At 34.9% G+C, this 16,807-nt stretch overlaps 1 protein-coding gene across 1 annotated transcript in view; it reads left to right on the top strand.

The window, feature by feature from the left end:
- ATP13A3 (ATPase type 13A3) overlaps positions 1–16,807 on the top strand; it is a 76,646-nt gene that overhangs the window by 44,533 nt on the left and 15,306 nt on the right. Inside the window, exons 19-29 of the mRNA XM_011988979.1 lie at positions 1,414–1,538; positions 3,078–3,253; positions 3,738–3,860; positions 3,944–4,023; positions 4,660–4,702; positions 4,794–4,903; positions 5,200–5,296; positions 6,055–6,127; positions 7,711–7,888; positions 9,459–9,646; positions 14,855–14,943. Coding sequence (XP_011844369.1) covers positions 1,414–1,538; positions 3,078–3,253; positions 3,738–3,860; positions 3,944–4,023; positions 4,660–4,702; positions 4,794–4,903; positions 5,200–5,296; positions 6,055–6,127; positions 7,711–7,888; positions 9,459–9,646; positions 14,855–14,943 — 1,282 coding nt within the window. The remainder of the gene's footprint in view (positions 1–1,413; positions 1,539–3,077; positions 3,254–3,737; positions 3,861–3,943; positions 4,024–4,659; positions 4,703–4,793; positions 4,904–5,199; positions 5,297–6,054; positions 6,128–7,710; positions 7,889–9,458; positions 9,647–14,854; positions 14,944–16,807) is intronic.

Raw genomic sequence — 16,807 nt, 5'->3', positions numbered from 1 at the left:
GCTGAAGCCAGAAACTAGTGCCTGAAGGAAAACGGCTTAGTGCTTTTGACACAGTGTCTTCACATTGATACAGCTTTGCATTTTGAAATACAGTTTCAGGTTTCAAGGCTTTTTCCGGCTGTTACCACCAGCAGTTTCATTTATATTAATTTTCTCAACTATTCTCTAATGTCTTTACCATCCATTGTTAGAAATTAGGTGTTTCAAAGATTTTAGATTTCATAGATACATACTTCAAGCAACTTTTATTGGAATTTTGTTAGAAAAATCATTTGGTTATTCCAAGTCTGAAATTCTAGTCTTTGACCTCAGACCCTCCTCCTTCCCCATTGAGAAAGAAATTTCTATGATATAATTTAGGTCAGTTGAGGTGTTTTTTGTTTGTTTTCCTTCTTTGTTTGTTTCTTTTGAGATAGGCTCTCTCTCTGTTGCTCAGGCTAGAGTGCAGTGGAACCAACCCGTCTCACTGCAGACTTGACCACCTGGGCCTTAAATGACCCTCGCTCCTCAAGCCCTTCCTCGTAGTGGGACTGCAGTCACAGGCCACCATGCCCAGCTAATTGTTTTTTCATTTTTTGTAGAGATGGGGTCTCACTATGCTGCCCAGGCTGTCCTCAAACTCCTGGGTTCAAGCAGTCCTCCTATTTCAGCCTCCCAAAGTACTGGGATTACAGGCATGAGCTACCATGCCTGACCTGAGATTTCTTAAGAACGTCACTATTATTCATAGTGCTAAAGCACATACTATTTTTGTGTGCATCTCTTTGGTTGCATTTCTGTTTCCCCACCCAAGTTTCTTGTGAGTAGAGATCATCTCTTTTTGTCTTTAACCTCCCAGTGACTAGCATAGTGCCTGGTGCATTCTTGATACTCAGTTATTTAAAGAATAGCATCTTGATAACTATATTAGTAATATTTTAAAAGACCTATCTCTGAGTCCCAAGTAGATCTCATTGTTGGATTGCTAATGGTTCTTGTGTCACATTTTCAGGATCAGTAATTGTTTTATAGAGTTGATCTCAGACTTGATAATGAATCCACGAAAACTATTGAATGTGCTTGTGGCACAGTTTTTTCTTTTTCACTGAACATTTAAATTAGGATATGTTGTAGAGGGCAGTAAAGAATATATTTATGCTTATACATTTTTGGATAATATACAAGATGAGTATTCCTTAGTACTAGAATTGTTTAGTGTACAGGGACGTACATTTCCAAATGATTATTATATTGAGATATTGAACTCCTGAACACGTGGTTTATTCAGCATATAAAATGTTTTAATTTATAGGTATTTTAAACTGTGTTATAACTTACAGACATTTTTAATTGCTTAGATATTTTAAGTTTGTGTACATAAGTTGCTTACTCACTTGACTAAACCATTATGTGTTAAAACTTCTTTTTCTGCAGAGATGCAATTGAGAACAACATGGATTTTATGGGATTAATTATAATGCAGAACAAATTAAAGCAAGAAACCCCTGCAGTACTTGAAGATTTGCATAAAGCCAACATTCGCACCGTCATGGTCACAGGTTAGACTTTATCAAAGAACACAGAACAAAATGGAGTGTGACAGAGTTGAAGTTATATAATATTGAGGGATAATCAGTTATAAAATAATATTATATATTCTTTAGTGGTTTCAACCTAAGTTCTCTTTTAGCTCTGAATATTTTCCCAAGTGCGAGATAACTTCGTCGTATTCTTTTTGAGGTCTACCAAATCCTATTTATAGAAAATATAGTAGAATAGTAAAAGTACATTGTAAAAATTTAAACTTGACTCCTTTTTGTTTTCTCTGTTTATTCATGTATTTCTTACAGCACTTATTATACCTTGTGTTATTTGTAGATTTGTTTTCTCTACTAGAATATAAGATTCTTGAGGGTTAGGATTATGTTTTACTCATGTTGGGGTCCTTTGCAATTTTTAGAACTGTCAAGTACATAGAAAATGATTAATAGATATTTGATAGCATGAAATTTTTATATGTGAGATATTGTTTATTACCCTAGCTTGAATTCTAGTGAAGTAGCCTACTTTTTGTTTTTTTTCTAGTACATCTAAGGGATTCTCCTGATGTTACTCTACTGTTAATAATATTAGATAACTGTTACTCCTTAGCTGTGTAAAATTGTGGTAGCTGGTTTTTGTTTTTTTCCTTAGCAGATAATCAGATTTAAGATACTTAATGGCACTTACGTGTTCAGTAAGACTAGTATGGAGAAAGTCTATACATTTTTGTGTTTTAGACTCTTGAGATCTATCTAATAACATAATTTTACCATATAACTCAAGATAACTAAGTCTGTTAACATCCCAGCAATTCTTAGTTCTTGTGTCTTCTCTGTCAAGGCACTTTTCACCCATTCCTCGTCCTCCTCTTTTATTTATTTGTTTTAAATTTTTTTTTCCCTTGCCAGAATATGGCTTTGTATACCAAAAGTCATAGGAAATTATTCTTGGAAATAATGTGTGGAAATTGAGGAAAGAAATATCTTGGTCTTGGTAGCAGTGGGATCCACAAACCTTTGCCTGCTTCTCCTTTAAGATCCTGTCCTTGCTGCTCTTCTGTTCTTCTCATGACTGAGAAGCTGTCTCTCTTGTTTCTCATTTACATCTGTTCTTATTACCTTTGTTAACTTTTTGTTTTGTATAATCTTGCTTTTGTAATTCATCCTTTCCTATGGCATAGTGCTGGTGTTCTTGCACAGACCACTAGTCACTACAAAGTTATTTCGGTAAATACTTATTGAGCCACCTGCTCTGTGTGTAGCACTGTGCCAGGTATTGTGTAGACACAAATAGTGCATGACTGGAAAAGACTGAGAATTGTATTTGGCTTTAAAAATTGTGGATGAGATGTTGTCTTTAGCTTGCATTATTTGAGGCTTCTTTTGATAAGTACGCTCCAATTTTGTGATTTTTAAACTCTAAGGGGAAGAACCATACATTATCGTTATTCCGCCAGCCCAGTCGTGGAGACTGTAGTAGATTCTCAGCAAGTACTTGTTTGATACGTTCACGTTTCCATTTTAATTTTAATGCATTTAAAATACTTTGAAAATTAGGTGACAATATGTTGACTGCTGTCTCTGTGGCCAGAGACTGTGGAATGATTCTACCTCAGGATAAAGTGATTATTGCTGAAGCATTACCTCCAAAGGATGGGAAAGTTGCCAAAATAAATTGGCATTATGCAGACTCCCTCACACAGTGCGGTCATCCATCAGCAATTGCCTCAGAGGTAAGGTCAAACTTGATTGTCCCTTTTAAAGTTTGTTGGTTTAAATTTAGTCTGGAAAAAAAAAAAAAGTGGTGCGTTAAAACACAGTAAGGCAAAAACTAAATGAAAACAGAAGTCTGGGCTATTTTTTCAGAGATTATATTTCATTAGGACTGGGGCAGACCCAGGAATCTCAATGTTCAAATTTTGATATTTAGCTGAGATGAGAAGCATAGTTTTAAAGTGTAAGAATTCCAGATGTTTATCATATTCTTCAAATAACTAGTGGTAAATGATGCAGGTGGTCCATCATACTCAGTTCATGCATCGTTTCAAATTGAAACTGATATTTGAGTTTCTTTTTACTTTGAATAAATGTCAGGCTTTCAGTGTGTTGTGGAACATGTCAAATGAAAGAATTCAGTTTTAGAACAAATATGTTTAAAATAGAATTGTTTTACTTAGTTTGGCTGCCTAAATATTGTTCCCAATGTCTCATACACAGGCTATTCCAGTTAAATTGGTCCATGATAGCTTAGAGGATCTTCAAATGACTCGTTATCATTTTGCAATGAATGGAAAATCATTTTCAGTGATACTGGAGCATTTTCAAGACCTTGTTCCTAAGGTAAGTAATTTGGGTGTATGTATGTGTTCACATGACTACATCGTGAACAATATTTTTAAGAAATTTATTTGATTTTTTCCCAGTTGATGTTGCATGGCACCGTGTTTGCTCGTATGGCACCTGATCAGAAGACACAGTTGATAGAAGCATTGCAAAATGTTGAGTAAGCATTGGTGTCTTTTTTGTTTTTGGTTTTTTATGAACTATGGTTTCATTTCAGCATCAGAAAAATAATTTTTATATATGTTTCTTATACTGATATTTCATATTTATATAATTGTGATCTGTAAGGTAGACGAGAACTTTAAGTGCCTCTTTAAAAAGTCTCATATGCTTTTTATTTAGCTAAAGTACAATATCCACGGTTTTTTCTCCAGGTGCTACCTATGACTTCATTCTTTCGGGTGTTCTATCTTGATAGAAGTGGCTAATCATTTTAGTAAACAGTTATGTTTCAGGTTATTAAGGGATAAGTTTTTACTGATAACTTTAAAAGTAGCCATACTAAAGACTGTAGGCACAAGCACTTTGCTCTAAAGATGAGGAAATTGAGACACCAAAATGATTTGCCAATAATGTGACAGAAATAGGACAATAACCTAGCTCATTTCACTTGCGGTCTGGTGCTGTTTGCAAAGCAACACACCTGTGTCCATTATAGTAAAAAGATTCAGTAGTTCCACTGGGGGAATCCTGGTGTGTTAGCTCTTTATAATACTGTAATAAAAAAATCTTAATAAGGTAAATGTTTTGTAGTTTAAGAAATTAATTAAAATCTTAACATTGTTTTGTTTCTTAGTTATTTTGTTGGGATGTGTGGTGATGGCGCAAATGATTGTGGCGTAAGTATAGTTTTTGTGATTTACTTTTGTAGTTCTTACTGTAGCCTAAATCATATTCACAAAACTTAACCAGTTGTCTTAAAATTATTAGGCTTTGAAGAGGGCACACGGAGGCATTTCCTTATCAGAGCTCGAAGCTTCAGTGGCATCTCCCTTTACCTCTAAAACTCCTAGTATTTCCTGTGTGCCAAACCTTATCAGGTAGTACAAATTAAAATTTTTCTCATCCCTTTTTCTCTTGCTCTAATAATACAGAAGAGAAAATTACAAAAAGTAATGTGAATTTGTTTAATATTAGCAGATTAGCACATTTGAGCTATAACTTATTAGTAACAGATTGATTTCTACTCCTCATTTAGTTTAGTTCTTTTGGTGGATATAAGCACTTTGTTGTAGCCTTTGAATGTTGATGTTCATGTGTCAAGATAAAGTTGTGGTTTGGAAAAGGAGTTTAAAATGCTTTTATTCATATGCCAGTGTTTGATTTCTTTTCACAGGGAAGGCCGTGCTGCTTTAATAACTTCCTTCTGTGTGTTTAAATTTATGGCATTGTACAGCATTATCCAGTACTTCAGTGTGACTCTCCTGTATTCTGTGAGTATTAACCTTGTGTGCAGAGGTAACACTTAATGTGCACAGTAAATTAAATGTTGAGTATATATATTTGATTTTGAGTGCATCCATTAGTAATTGTTTATGTGGAGTAGTACCTATAAATTTACCTTCAATTTACTGTAGTTTGAGTAGCAGATTGAAAAAGGTAAAATGAGAAAAGATGTTTCAACAGTGGTTTGTTGAATTTGGGGAATGGTTTGCTTTTGGAGAAAAAGTATAAACAGCAATGGCCACAGGTACCCTGTCAGATTTTATAATCAAAGTGTTCTGACATCCTAAAGACTCATGGTGACACTATCCCATTTTACTATTTGTAGAAAATATCAGAAGGGATGCTATTAGATGAGGATACTAATTTACAACGTTGAATATTTTGAGTAAATGTTAGTGTTTTCTTTTCGCCAAAAAACCATGTTGGCCAGGATGGTCTCGTCTCTTGACCTCGTGATGTGCCGGCCTTGGCCTCCCAAAGTGCTGGTATTACAGGTGTGAGTCACAGTGCCCGGCCTAATGAACGAATTTTAAGGAGATGCCTTTTATACTAATATACTAAATCAAATATTTGTAAATATATATTATAGTTAATTTCAGAGACACATATATTTCAATTTTTAAGCAGGTCCAAGTGTCATTTTTAAGTTGTCATTATTGGGAAAATCCAAACTATTAATAAAACCTGGGGACACTATAAAAATAATTCCAAAAACCTAATAATGTTTTTAAAATTACTTCTATAGATCTTAAGTAACCTAGGAGACTTCCAGTTTCTCTTCATTGATCTGGCAATCATTTTGGTAGTGGTATTTACAAGTGAGTATTTTGCTTTGCTATTGATTTTTAAAGTGTATGAAATTCTGATGTGACTTATTAAATTTTTGTAAATTTACATCAACAATTGTAACATAGCTCACACCTCTCCAGATTCCTTGTAAATATATTATTTTATTACCAGTTGTTTATATCTTGCCCCATTTTTTTATTGTTCTGTCTCTATTGTTTTTTTTCCCTGAAATATTTGAAAATAAGTTTTGAGTCAGTATGCTCTTTTGCCTCTGACAATTTTAGTGTATATTTTCTAAAAGCAAAACCATTATTTTATATAACTAAATACAGTTGTGAAGATCAGGAAATTTAACATTGATATAATGTTATCTGGTCCAAAACCCATATTCAGGTTTTGTCATTTGTCTCAACAATGTCCTTTATGCCTATTTTCCCGTAGTCTCCTAGATTAGAACAAAATATATCTTCAGACATTGCCAGATATTCCCTTGGGGTACAAAATCCTCTGGTTGAGAACCACTTATCTTTAGTAGGTGATAAAACTAGTGAAAGTTTGATAGGGAGCAGGATTTTCACAGTCTCAGCGTATCTTTTCACAAGGTGCTAGTTACAAAGGGAAAAATAGAAATTTCTTTTTTTTTTTTTTTTTGAGACAGAGTCTGGCTCTGTCACCCAGGCTGGAGTGCAGTGGCACGATCTCGGCTCACTGCAACCTCCGCCTCCCGAGTCCCAGCGATTCTCCTGCCTCAGCCTCCTGAGTAGCTGGGATTACAGGTGCGCACCACCATGCCCGGCTAATTTTTATATTTTTAGTAGAATCGGGGTTTCACCATGTTGGCCAGGCCAGTCTCTAACTCCTGACCTCAAGTGATCCGCCCACCTCGGCCTACCAAATGACTGGATTACAGGCGTGAGCCACTGTGCCCAGCTGAAAAATAGAAACTTTATAGTGGGAAACTTGTGTTGTATACCACCTTAATAAGTAATGAAAGCCTTGTTAAAAACTGTTTTTCCTATGTTTATATTGCTTCAAACATTGTTAATATCGTAAGAGGAAGAAGTATGTATTATTTTAACTAGTTTTGCAATTAAAGATTCAGAAAATAATGATCTCTTAAATATATGAGATGATCAACTTTGTAGTTATTGTGTTTATATTTAGTTTTACTATTTTTTTAATTTAAAATTATTTATTTATTTATTTATTTATTTATTTATTTTGTAGAAATGGGGTTTCACTGTGTTGCCCATGCTAGTCTCAAACTCCTGGGCTCAAGTGATCCTCCCACTATGGCCTCCCAAATTGCTGGGATTACAAGCATGAGCCACCATGCCTGGCCTAGTTTTACTTTTATTTGTTAATATTACTGTTGAATTTCAATAGAAATGTAAAAATTATTCCTGAGGCATTTTTCAAAAAGCCTACACTGTTTACTTTTACAGATTATGTAAATGTGTACGATATGTGACTTGGTTTTTGGAGATTTTTTATATTAAAGAATTGCTAGGCAAAAACAAATTTTTAAAGTTCCTAAATGAATCTAGTTACGCCTTATGTAGTGACAGATGAATGTAGATACAAACCTTTCCTCTTTTTCTTTTCAATATAGTGAGTTTAAATCCTGCCTGGAAGGAACTTGTGGCACAAAGACCACCTTCGGGTCTTATATCTGGGGCCCTTCTCTTCTCCGTTTTGTCTCAGATTATCATCTGCATTGGATTTCAATCTTTGGGGTTTTTTTGGGTCAAGCAGCAACCTTGGTATGAAGTGTGGCATCCAAAATCAGAGTAAGTTGGTCAATCTGTGTAAAAATCTATATAAAATATGTGCAACATGTGTGGTATAAAAATGAGTTTAGAAGTTTATGTAAAAGTTTGTGCCAGGTGCAGTGGCTCACACCTGTAGTCCCAGTACTTTGGGGAGGCCAAGGCAGGTAGATCACTTGAGACCAGGAGTTCGATCAGTTGAGACCAGGAGTTTGAGACCAGCCTGGTTAACATGACAAAACCCCGTCTCTACTAAAAATACAAAAATTAGCCGGGCATGGTGGTGCCTGTCTGTAATCCCAGCAACTTGGGAGACTTGAAGCAGGAGAATCACTTGAACCTGGGAGGCAGAGGTTGCAGTGAGCCAAGAGATGGTTTTTTGAGACAAAGTTTGCATGCCGACTGCTTTAAACACTTGCGTAATTTGGCCTGTATTTGCCTGTATATCACGGTCACTCCTGTCTTTGGGAAGATGTTCAGGCAAAAACCTAATAATCACTACCAAGATGGGGATCTTAGATCAGTTTCTTAATTTGCTATTGAGCCTTACTTATCTGTAAAATAAGAATGTTGGAATTAATCTCTGGGGCCTCTTCTAAACCCAGAGTGTTTTGTACTTCTAATCTCTCTTCCCCCAGTTTAGGAAATGGCATTTTGAAACTTCTGGGGAAAAATAAATTAGGTGCATTTGCTATTTGTAGAGTGTAGAGTGCTCTGTAGATCACAAATTATAACATCATTTTAATTAAACGTGTTAATTTTGTAGAATTAAATTTTCAGGTGTAAACATTTATTTCTAGTTTGCCTGATTGAAGGGTATTATCTTTAAACATTTTAGAAGATTTTAAGAGATTTAACGTTACATTTTTTATGTGTGCATAAAAACACTACACATGAAAGAAAAGAGGTGGAATTTTCTTGAGACTCTTTCCGTAGTTCACTTGCAGCATCATCTGTTAATGTTAATCACATTTTGTGAGCACTTACTTGCGTTTATAGTTAATGTTTCAGTAATGATCGTTGGGGACTTCTCATAATTAGTTGTTTGTGTGCCTCATGGTCCTGCCTACCTGAAAGTAGAAATGAGAGAGAGCCACAGCTGGAGAATACTGAGGGCCATCAAGCACTGGGGGCTTGCTAGGCATTTGCACAAGTCATCCTGCTAGTCCCCATGTCAACTTGTGATGTAGGTACCAACATTGACCAGCGAGGAGGTAGGCTCAGAGAGAGTAAATACTATTTCCTCAGTTTGCCCTGAAAAGTGATAGAGCTTGGGTCAAGCCCATTTTCTGTCTGCTTTTACTCTGCTAAAATTCCTGCCAAAATTAAAAAACTGAGGGGGCTTATTAAATATTTCTTACTTGATTCTAATTTTTTAAGTGATTGAGATGTCTGACTGAAGAGAAAACCCTTCATACTCTTTGTACCTGTTTTATATATCTTATTTTGATATTGTTGGACCTTTTGCTATAAATATCATCGTATTTCTGTTTGTTATGATAGTGATTCAGGGCAATTAAGGTAAAATTGGTTTCTTTTGGGAAATGAGTATTCTGTTTACTAATGCAAGCATTTTTTGCATGTGTTCTAGTGCTTGTAATGCAACCGGAAGCCTGCTTTGGAATTCTTCACACTTAGACAATGAAACCGAACTTGATGAACATAATATACAAAATTATGAAAATACCACAGTGTTTTTTATTTCCAGTTTTCAGTACCTCATAGTGGCAATTGCCTTTTCAAAAGGAAAACCCTTCAGGCAACCTTGCTACAAAAATTGTAAGTTTGGCATTTATTGTGATTTCCACCCTGCCTTGCCCCTTTAAAACTAATGTAGAAGAGAATAATTATGACTGTCTTTTCCACAGTAAACCAGATCTTCACAGATGGAATGAACTTAGTGATTTAGATGTTTACTGTTTTGTTTTACTTTCATTGGTAGTTGCCACCCTAAATTTAAAGTTAAAGTCACCAGTGTTAAACACTGTTGTTTTTCACATCCTACTGCCTCTGGCTGCAGCTTTTATTTCTGCAACCCATTGCGGAGGGAGTTAGGATTGGAAGCAGAGACAGAGGTTCCTCAACCCATTGCGGAGGGAGTTAGGATTGGAAGCAGAGACAGAGGTTCCTCAGTTGGAACAGTAGGTATTACACTTTCCTCCAGGACGGTCTGCACAGCATCAGCCATCTTCTTCATTTCCGACACTGGTATGGCCTGTGTTCACCTCTGGGATTCTTCATTTCTAGTATCTTTGCATGCTATTGAAGAAAGGGCCATTCAGCACAGGCTGAATGGGGACCTGTGCCCTTGTGGACTTGTCTATGGCAGTAGAATATACCATTTTGATTGATCAAAATTAGAGTTTATGGAAAAAATCAGTTACTGCATATAAATTGCCAATTAAAAAAATTAAGAATACACTAATATATGGAACAACTTTTAGACTTCTGCAGTATCTTGGAGCGAATAGCAATTATTCTTTTGCTGTAGTTATGATGAGGTGGCAGTGTTCTAGTTGGCAAGATGCCAGGTCACAGGTATCGGTATGTCATAGGAGTCACAACTGTTAGCGTCTCTGTCTCTCATATTAGCATTTATAAGGCATTTTCTCATACGTTATCTTATTTGTCACTTCTACCCTGTTGGTTTGTAGGGCAAGTTTTATTACTTTATATTTTGGACGGGTAAGATTAAAATCTGATCTTACTGGTAATTTTTCTTTTATTTGCCCTCTTTTTGGAACTTATGTTTCTTATTTTAAAAATTATTATTACTTATTTATTAGTTATATATTGCTATATAACTATACTAATGACTGTTACTAAGAACTGTAAAAAATAACTATTTAAAAAATAACTGTTATTATTTATTAGTTATATATTGCTGTATAACCATACTAATAACTATGTTACTAAGAACCGTATTAGAACCATGCTACGGGATGAAAAACCTTCCATAGAAGATTTGCCATGGTATTTCTAAAAGGATTTTTTACTACAGATAACTTATTATAAGGTGAATTTAATCATTAACATTGGTATACGTTTTATTTTTAGTTCAATATTTTTAAATTTCAAGGAAATATTGAACACATTTAAGGGTAGCTAAAAACATCTATGAAAAAACATTGCTTTTTTTTTTTATTTGAAGAAAACTGGTATTCAGACTGGTTTGCAAGCAAGACAGCTCTATCAAGAAAGTTAATTTTAGAGATCTACCCTATCCACACTGTTACAATTAAAAAAGAGAAAGGCAGAATATTAGTTCCCTGTTTCTAAAAATGCATCTTCTATATGTTTGGAAAACTTTTTTAAAAAGGGTTAAGAAATTTTGTATTCTTGTTTAATTTCCAATTTACTAGAATAAATAACACTGTTGTTGGCCACTGGATGATTTAAAAATGTATTATTATATTTAGCAGAAATACAAGCATAAAACTTGATTGCCTTTCCTATTATCAGCTTGTGTACTTCTCTCAGTGGGTAAACAGAAGCACTTTCTGTTATAAAACATGCCTTCTGAAAAGCACAAAAGGAGCAGTGCAGTTGATGCAGACGTTCTGCTAGTTTTCACCTCTTGTCTGTTTGTCATGGGAGTCCATGCAGAGTCCTTTCTAGGACCTGCCAGTTGTTGCTCTCTATAAATGGTGTGTAATGTATTAAATGTATTTTGAAATTATATTTTTAAGAATTAATCTCATCCTTAGGCGTTTAAGGAACTCTCTTTTGAGTTTTTTCCTTGCTTGTACTGGTTCACTTTCAATCTAAATTAAACTTAACTTCAGTCTGTTTGGTTCCCTATTTTCAACTTGAGCTTCACAGTTAACGTTTTCTCATTCAGCTGCTTTCATTTCAAGGGTCGTGATATGCACTTAATTCTTAACACTCTCCTTTAGACATGATTTCTTGGATTTGGCTTCAATTTTTAGTGCAGTTTCTTGTTGGATCAGCCCTACAGTTTATTGCTTGTGCTACCTAATCCCTTTGTCTGTCTATGAAGTCATTACTACTGAATTGCCAGTATCTTTCCTATTCAGGGCTTGTGTATCTTTTTCCTATTCATCTAGCATGCCTAAATTGGTTGAAGCAGTTCAGATACCTAGAGGCCCTACAGAATAAGGTGACCTTTTAAAGACATAACTGGATAAGGAAGAGGGATAGGAATAAAAAGGCTTAAGATTTGTGGCTGTAGGTTAGTTCTAGTTATTGTTTGGGGAAGGAACAAAGAGATATAGATTAGGGATGAATATTGTATGTGTGTCTACCTTATTTCGGAGTCACTAAGGAGAATATGAAGGAAATCCTTTCTGGTGCCTTATTTTGATACCATAGTCCCTCGGTGGGATCTGGGATCATGAACAGCACATCCTATGTTGCCGCAAGCTGAAAAATATTTCATAATAACTTCAATTTAATGTTGCTATGTACTTTGAATACTTAAAAATCTACTATTTCCTACAGAATCCTTATATCCCCGTTTTATAGATAAAATAATTTGACTGTAAATGACTTGTTCAGATTCACATAGCTTTGTGGAAGAGTCAGTCTAAAACAATCTAAATCCCTGGCCTGCAGTCACCAGTGACACACAATTTGTTTTGGTATCTGTCTTCTGGTGAAGAATGTTTATTTTACACTTTAGTATAATTACTAAGCCATTGCTTATAATGCTAGGAGAATCTAGGAGCTGAGAGCATAGTCTACAAGAAATTCATAACTCTCTAAAGTGAATACCTAGTTCTTCTATTCTTGGTTGAAATCCTTATTGATTTTAAAATTTGGTATGATTATATGTCTACCAGCCATCCTTCTCCCTTGTCACATAGTGTCTTTTTTGAATAGTGCCCTTTTTTTTTTTTCCTCCAGGCTAAACAAAGATAGATTCAGTTACTTATTTTCTCTTTCACATGGAAATCTTGGCAGATTTTTAGAGGTGGGATCCAAGAGGTGGCTGTGGGAGAGACATGAAAATTTGAGAAACAAACATTGCTTAGGTAGATGTAAAGACGCTTCTGTGCTTGAGTAAGTTATTTTATTTTATTGTTTTGCCAACAACGCACATGTCAAGAACCAGGTGTAAATCTGCTGTGGTTTGAAAACTGCAATCGGATTTGAAAAACATGCAATATGGGTATTACTTCATTGAAATTCTTTTTTAGTCTCTGTGTTTCTCTCTGCCATTTATATTCTGACCATTGCTTTTTGTACTTCTTCTGATTTTGTCTCTTTTCTTTTCTGTTTTTATATATTTCCAACCACCACTTTCTAAACACTTTTTCCTTATCTGACCATAACTACTTAAGTGACCATAGAACTTATTTGATACTTTAGTTGCTGCATTTGTGAAACAGGATGTCACATTTCCTATTTACAGTGTAGTAGAATTGCTTTTTACACAATATGAGTCCCACCTTTTTTTTTTTTTTTTTTTTTTTGAGATGGAGTCTCGCCCTGTCGCCCAGGCTAGATAGAGTACAGTGGTGTGATCTCGGCTCACTGCCAGCTCCACCTCCCGTGTTCATGCCATTCTCCTGCCTCAGCCTACCAAATAGCTGGCACTACAGGCACCCGCCACCATGCCCAGCTAATTTTTTATATTTTTAGTAGAGACAGGGTTTCACCGTGTTAGCCAGGATGGTTTCAATATTCTGACCTCATGATCTGCCCGCCTCGGCCTCCCAAAGTGCTGGAATTATAGGCGTGAGCCACCATGCCCGGCCCCGTGTTTTTTTTAATCCTTTTGGTCAGTGGCTCATAGTAAAAAAAGAGTCTCCACTTTTGGTATAAGTGTTCGTGTAAGTTTCAGCTTAAGCTACTAAAACTATGTATATATACCCCTACACACTGGTATATATACACATAAAAATGATTAATATATAGTATAGTTTCCGTAGAATGATAAATATTTACCTGTAGTTTTGAATTGATATTAACGAAGTTTATATTTACAAATAACTTCCACATTTAAACGTAGCACTGAGACCCTTCATTTCCAGTCAGTAGAAGGAGAGTGACTTCTTTACCCAGTCTGGAGGCTTCGTGGTAAAGTTTTTGTATGTGGTCTTAGGAAAGTTTAAGTCTGAAATGGAGTTCAAATAGGAACTTGTAAATAAATGTCCAGATCAAAGGAAAACGGGAAAAAGTTTGGGCTATCAATATAATTAGGACATTTTGGAGCCACTTTTATGGCTTATTATTATATAAGTATATGCTTATATACATGCATGTATATGTGTGTATGTACACACTTAAGAAAATGGCCATGAGCAAGCAGTTTGGTTTTTGAGTTAGAAAAGTGAGACAAAGTACTACTGGGTGGATTTGCTGTTCCCAGCTCCCATAGCAAGCCGTAAGGTCAGCCCACTTTGAAAAACAGTAGATCAATTCAGTCTCTTGGCTTTTGGCTTTTTCTGTGAAAACATTTTCACAGTGTAAATCAGTGAAAAAATGGGATTCACTTAACTAGAAATATATTCACATTTAGGTTAGAATGCCTCTGTTTAGGATTAAGACATACCTAATACTGAAAATAAGTGTTATTCAGCGTTTTTACAATCAATAGTAATTGTCATTGAATACATGTTTTAAATGATAATCTCATTTTGCCACACATACTTTAGTCTCTTATTTGTACATTATATATTGACTTTACTATCTTACAAAGTAGCTATCCATTTGGGCAACATGCGAATGTCCATGAAGGTCTGAGTCTTATTTTTTTAAGTGCTGATTATTTTCTGAAGTACTTTTACGGTTAAAGCTAATGGAGTTTAAATATAACATCACATCGTGTATATGAATCTTTTGGGTGCCCTGAACAATGTCTCGTGCTCTAGGAAATAACAGAGCACATACTTTATTTCATCAACTGAAGTGAAAGTATTCAAAACCAGATTTAGAAATGATAGTATGCCAGTTGTTATTGGATACCTTTTTATATAAAGGAATTTCCTAATTTACTTGTTTTACTTTTACTTTCTTTTCCAGATTTTTTTGTTTTTTCTGTGATTTTTTTATATGTTTTTATATTATTCATCATGTTGTATCCAGTTGCCTCTGTTGACCAGGTTCTTCAGGTAAGACTTAAGCACATCATTTGTTTGGGGAAAAAGACTAACCTGTATACATTTCTTTTTTTCCAGGATCTCTTCTTTTTATATATTCTATTATAAGTATATGTCTAGTAGAATTGCTTTTTACACAATATGAGTCCCACCTTTTTTTTTTTTTTTGAGATGGAGTCTCAAAAAAAGATGCTGTTATATTAACTCAAAGATACTCTACAAAGAATAAACCTAATTAAAATAGCAGCTTTTATTAGCTATACCTGTTTAATCTCTGCTTCTGGTTCCACTTTCATTTGTCTGCAAACAAATTAAATAGCCCTTGGTCTTTAAAAACAAAAAAGCGTTGATCCTGATACCTGTTACTCTTCTCTTCTCTACCAGTCTGCTTCTTGAGTAGTCTGCACATGCTTCCTTTTGTTTTTTGGCCATTTAGTTCTTCATTCTTTTCATTAAAAACTTTCTGAGTAATGAAATACTTGTTTTTCATACAAAAGAATATGTGCACATATTTAAGTTGTTAACTGTAATTAAAAAATGATAAAGAAATAACACCCTGAGTGTATCATCCAGCCTAAAGAAATGAACATTACCTGAGCACAAGTCAGTGACAAAAGAAAACAAAAAAAGGTATCATTGCCAATCAATAAGGCACTCTCATGTACCTGTTTTGATGATTTTCCCTGTCATTCCCTGTTTTCATTATATACTTACCGTGTATGTTTGCAGTCATAAAAGATAGTTTTGTGTGCTCTTGAACTTTATGAAAATGTTAACTTGTTCCCTTTTTTCTGTGACTTGCATTCTCCCATCGACATTGTTTGTTGATACGTGTATTTTATTTTCACTGCTTTATAGTATACAGTTGCAGGAATATATTAAATTCATTTCTTCATCCTCTGTTGGTAAATATTTACTGAACATACTGCTGCTATGAACATATTTTTACATGTCTTTCAGTGTATGGGGGTAAGTAATAGTGTACCAGAGTGGAGTAGGAGTGGTTTATCCCAGGTACAAGCAGTGAGACAGTGGTGCGATGCTGTAGAGAATTTGAAAAAGTAATTAAGCCCAGTAGAAGTCCATCTGCTTTTTAAATATTGCCATGTGCTGGTAATTGCAAACACTTCCAGTGGTAGTATACTCCTTCCACTAGTACCCCTGGCAAACCACTTGGGACAGAAGTTTCCTCTGGTGAATCTGGTATCATGATGAGCATGTACTGCTCTTCAGCTACCATGTGGCAAGTTGTTTTCCAAAGTGATTGTATCAGTCATCCATCAGGGTTTGACATCCTGTTGTTTCATATCATTGCCAACACTTTGTCTTGTCTAGTGGGTGTAAAATGTTATATCATGATGGTTTTACTTGCCAATTAACTTTACTAATGGAGTTGAGCATTTTTTCATATGTTTAATGGCCGTTTTTATTTTCTCTGTGAACTGCCGATTCATGTCTTTTGCCAATATTTTCTACTAAGATGTTGCCTTTTTTTAAACTTAGTTTTCAGAGTTCTTAATGTATTATGTTTGACTGTATAGTGATAAATATCTTCTCCCAGTTTGTGGCTTGTCTTTTTACTTTGTTTATAATATCTGTTTTTAAAAAACAAATTTATAATCTGACAAGGCAAATTTATTAATTTCTTTGTTTGTTCCTTGTGTCTCAGTTTGGCAGACTTGTCCATCTCAGAGTTATAAAGATACTCTCACATTTGGTCTTTAATCCATCTGGAATTAATTTTATGTATAGCTTTTGAATAGGGATCATATTTCTTTTTCTTTTTTTCTCTTACACATACCCATTTGTTTCAGCAATTGCTTATTGAAGTTTGTCTTTTCCCACTGATATTCAGTGATACCTTTGTCCTATATCA

The sequence above is a fragment of the Mandrillus leucophaeus genome, unplaced genomic scaffold (genome assembly GCF_000951045.1).
Source record: "Mandrillus leucophaeus isolate KB7577 unplaced genomic scaffold, Mleu.le_1.0 Scaffold342, whole genome shotgun sequence".
NCBI lineage: Eukaryota > Metazoa > Chordata > Mammalia > Primates > Cercopithecidae > Mandrillus > Mandrillus leucophaeus.
Note: the sequence above shows the minus strand (reverse complement) of the source record. Positions and strands in the feature narration are given on the sequence as shown.